We start from the raw sequence: 3063 nt of genomic DNA, 5'->3' as shown, positions 1-3063 counted from the left end.
AAGGAATTTTCTCAATGAGTAATTTGTCTTCTGGGCTTTATTTCTCCTTTCTCTTAAACATCTTGGTATTAGCCTTGGCAGGACACTAAGGAGGGAGGGTCACTTCCTGAAGGTAGTACAGAGCATAAACTAATACAGGACTGTACAACTTAAGCCACTGGGGGCTACAGACCACATCAGCACAAGTTGTGGGCATCCATCTACTGCACCATGCATGCAGTCCAGGCAGCTTGCCTCCCACCCTCAGTTCCCCAGTTGCAGGCTCCTGTGTTGCACCATGCCATGTGGATGCCCCACATTGCAGGCTGCACTAGCACTGTGGGCTGTGCTGTGCCACACCACACTGCTCCCTGGGGCAGGGCAGAAAATTGAAGCCAAAGGAGGGAGGGAAACCCTGGAGACTACTGGATGCTGCTGGAGCAAAGGGGAAGCCTGGGTGACACAAATTAACCCCTTCTGGGCCTCATGCAGCCCTCAGGCCACCATTTAGATAGTGCTGAATACATTCCCTGTCAGTGCAAGGGCCATGGTATGACTGTCTCTCCTGTCTCTTCTCATTTAAGTATATTGAAGACTAAAATATTTTAGGTCACTAATATTTTTGGATTTGCTATAGGAAAACTGGCTGTTGCTTAGCAGAAGGAAATATACAGGAGGTTAGTTTAGATGGTATAGTGGTCCTGTCCTGCCTTACATTCCATGAAAGCTATGAAATGCAACACAAAGGAAAGCATCAATTATGTTGAATATGCCCACATCCACTTCCCAAAATTTGGGGAGAATGTATGTGGTGACATTTTTGACACCTTGCTTCATAGGCAATTCAAAATCATAAATCAGCTCTTTGAGGCCTGTTCAAAGAAACTACATTCATAACCTACCAGTTACTCAGAAGCCCTAACTGGTAGCTATTATAGGCAAAATAAAGCCAAAGGATGATCACAAGCTCTGTGGGAAAATTCTGTGGTTCCTGTGACTTAGGGACAGCTTTTCAAAATAGTTGCCACTCTTGAGTGTACAATTTAAATTTACAAAATGTGGACTCGCATTTTTGTATCTGTAATAAATTTTGTGGGTGAAGATGGTATTTGCCTCTGTACAATCTGATTGTGGACATACTGCAAGAGGTAGTTACACATCTAATGTGAATATTTAGATGTTTCATAAAAGTGAAAATACTGACTTTCATCTTCAACTTTGAGCATACAAACAAAATGCATAACTTAATAAATAAATACATTAAATATACATAAATTTCACTTATCTCTAGTCAATAAAAATGTATTCCATAGATTTTCCTGATATGAATAACTACATAGTATCACTGGAAACATTATCTATACTTTCTGTTTTGCTCCACATGCTTATAAATGAATATTTACTATATACTATAGTATATTTACTATACCCCATCGTTTAGCAAATACTCAATGATGAGCCCCCAGAGATCTATAAATGATGTCCTGTATCCTTCTTGTTTTCGCTGGCACAGCTGCTTGTTATAATACTTTATACGATCCATAGAGAAACAACCCATCTTGCTTTTGGTCACATGTTTCTGGGCCTCACAGATTTGTTCATCCAGATCTCTTTGTGACCAGTAAGCATCTCTGTACAAGTTTCCCATGGTCCTGGGAAAAGACAAGAAAGAAAGGAAAGAAATTAAATGGAGAAAAAAATTCTACAGAATCTCTCTCTCCCATCATTTTTAAAAATATATGTATTGTAACATGTACTACTCAATTATTTTACAGAAGTTTCTGGGGGCAAATATCATTTAAGATTTTCTATTACATTTTAAAAGTGTTTCACATTTCCTTTTCCAATGAACTACATCACCATGGAGGATCAAATGGTTAAGTGTGAGCCTTTGGTTTATGTAGGTTGGATAAGTTAGCATAGAAAGTTGAAGTTTATTTTCTGTGTTTAATTTTTCACAGTAAGAATGAATTGGTTTTGAATTATGACAGTATCGCAACAGCATTAGTTATGCTTTTGGCAGTCTTCTAATAAATATCTCTATTATCAAGCAATTTGCATAATCATGTTAATATGGATTAAAATCTCCACACACTTTTGGTATTCTTCACAAAATTGTGTGAGGAACACGCAGCATGATTACATTTCTTTAACAATACTTCCTTACTAGAAGTGTTCATCTTTCCCTGTATTTAATTAATACTATTTTCCCTCATAATACTTCCAAAACAAAATCTAACTATGCATGTGGATTTGACAGCTGTATGAAATACTGGCTTTTAAAATCAGAAACGTTTGTTTTCAGGGCAAAGTTTCCAGAATCAGTCCCTGCAGGAATGTACATAACGTGCTTTCTGAGAACGTGGCTAAAAGAGGAATCTGAATTCCCAGGTCATGGGCAATGCTCAAGTTCAATGGCCACAGCATGTCACCTTGGACCACCTGTGCTCCTGGCTGCTTGAGCCTTCTGCTGCACGTGTGCAATTGACTTTCTCTAGTTTGTCAGATTGGCTTCAGCCAAACTGCAGACACAATTTTTACCCTGAACTGCTTTTTGATATTACTACTTCAAGGAGTTAGTGGGATTGGTCTTTCCTACCTGCGCTGACTGACTCCAAAACTTTTGGAATTAGCATCACACAGAAAGATCAATTAAAAGCCTTGATCAAGTCCTTACCATGTTGTGCCAGACAAACCACTTATATATGTTAAACAGTCTAAGAGATTTAATTTCTTGAGAGCTAGTAGACTGCCATATAGCCCTGTCATCGATTTCAGTCCACCACCTGTTGTCATGATTGCCACTACTGGGACCTGTTCGACAAACAAAGAAAAAACATTACTACAAACCAAATTCACATTAACGTTCAGAGAGTTAGAAAAGGACCTAAAATAGACCATGGGATACAATTCAGTTCCAAATATCATAACTAAAACCCCTCTCTTCATTAGATCAGAAAAGAAGCAGCAAATCCTAATGCATCATTCCTCAAAGTTTGGAATGAGACATGGATCTAACTAGATGTTCATCCTTATCTATTAAGAACAAATGAGCATTAATGATTTTAAGTTGAGGTGCTGTAG

The 3063-nt window shown here is 38.4% G+C and overlaps 1 protein-coding gene across 1 annotated transcript in view; it reads right to left on the bottom strand.

The window, feature by feature from the left end:
* Positions 1 to 3063, bottom strand: part of LOC109321619 (cytosolic phospholipase A2 epsilon-like) — a 53819-nt gene that overhangs the window by 11021 nt on the left and 39735 nt on the right. Inside the window, exons 13-14 of the mRNA XM_019552352.1 lie at positions 2657 to 2793; positions 1409 to 1631 (exon numbers count right to left, since the gene is read on the bottom strand). Of these exons, the coding sequence (XP_019407897.1) occupies positions 1409 to 1631; positions 2657 to 2793 (360 nt within the window). The remainder of the gene's footprint in view (positions 1 to 1408; positions 1632 to 2656; positions 2794 to 3063) is intronic.

The sequence above is a fragment of the Crocodylus porosus genome, unplaced genomic scaffold, assembly GCF_001723895.1.
Source record: "Crocodylus porosus isolate Cpor-Errol unplaced genomic scaffold, CroPor_comp1, whole genome shotgun sequence".
NCBI lineage: Eukaryota > Metazoa > Chordata > Crocodylia > Crocodylidae > Crocodylus > Crocodylus porosus.
The sequence above is the reverse complement of the archived record's forward strand: the minus strand, read 5'-3'. Positions and strand labels throughout refer to the sequence as shown.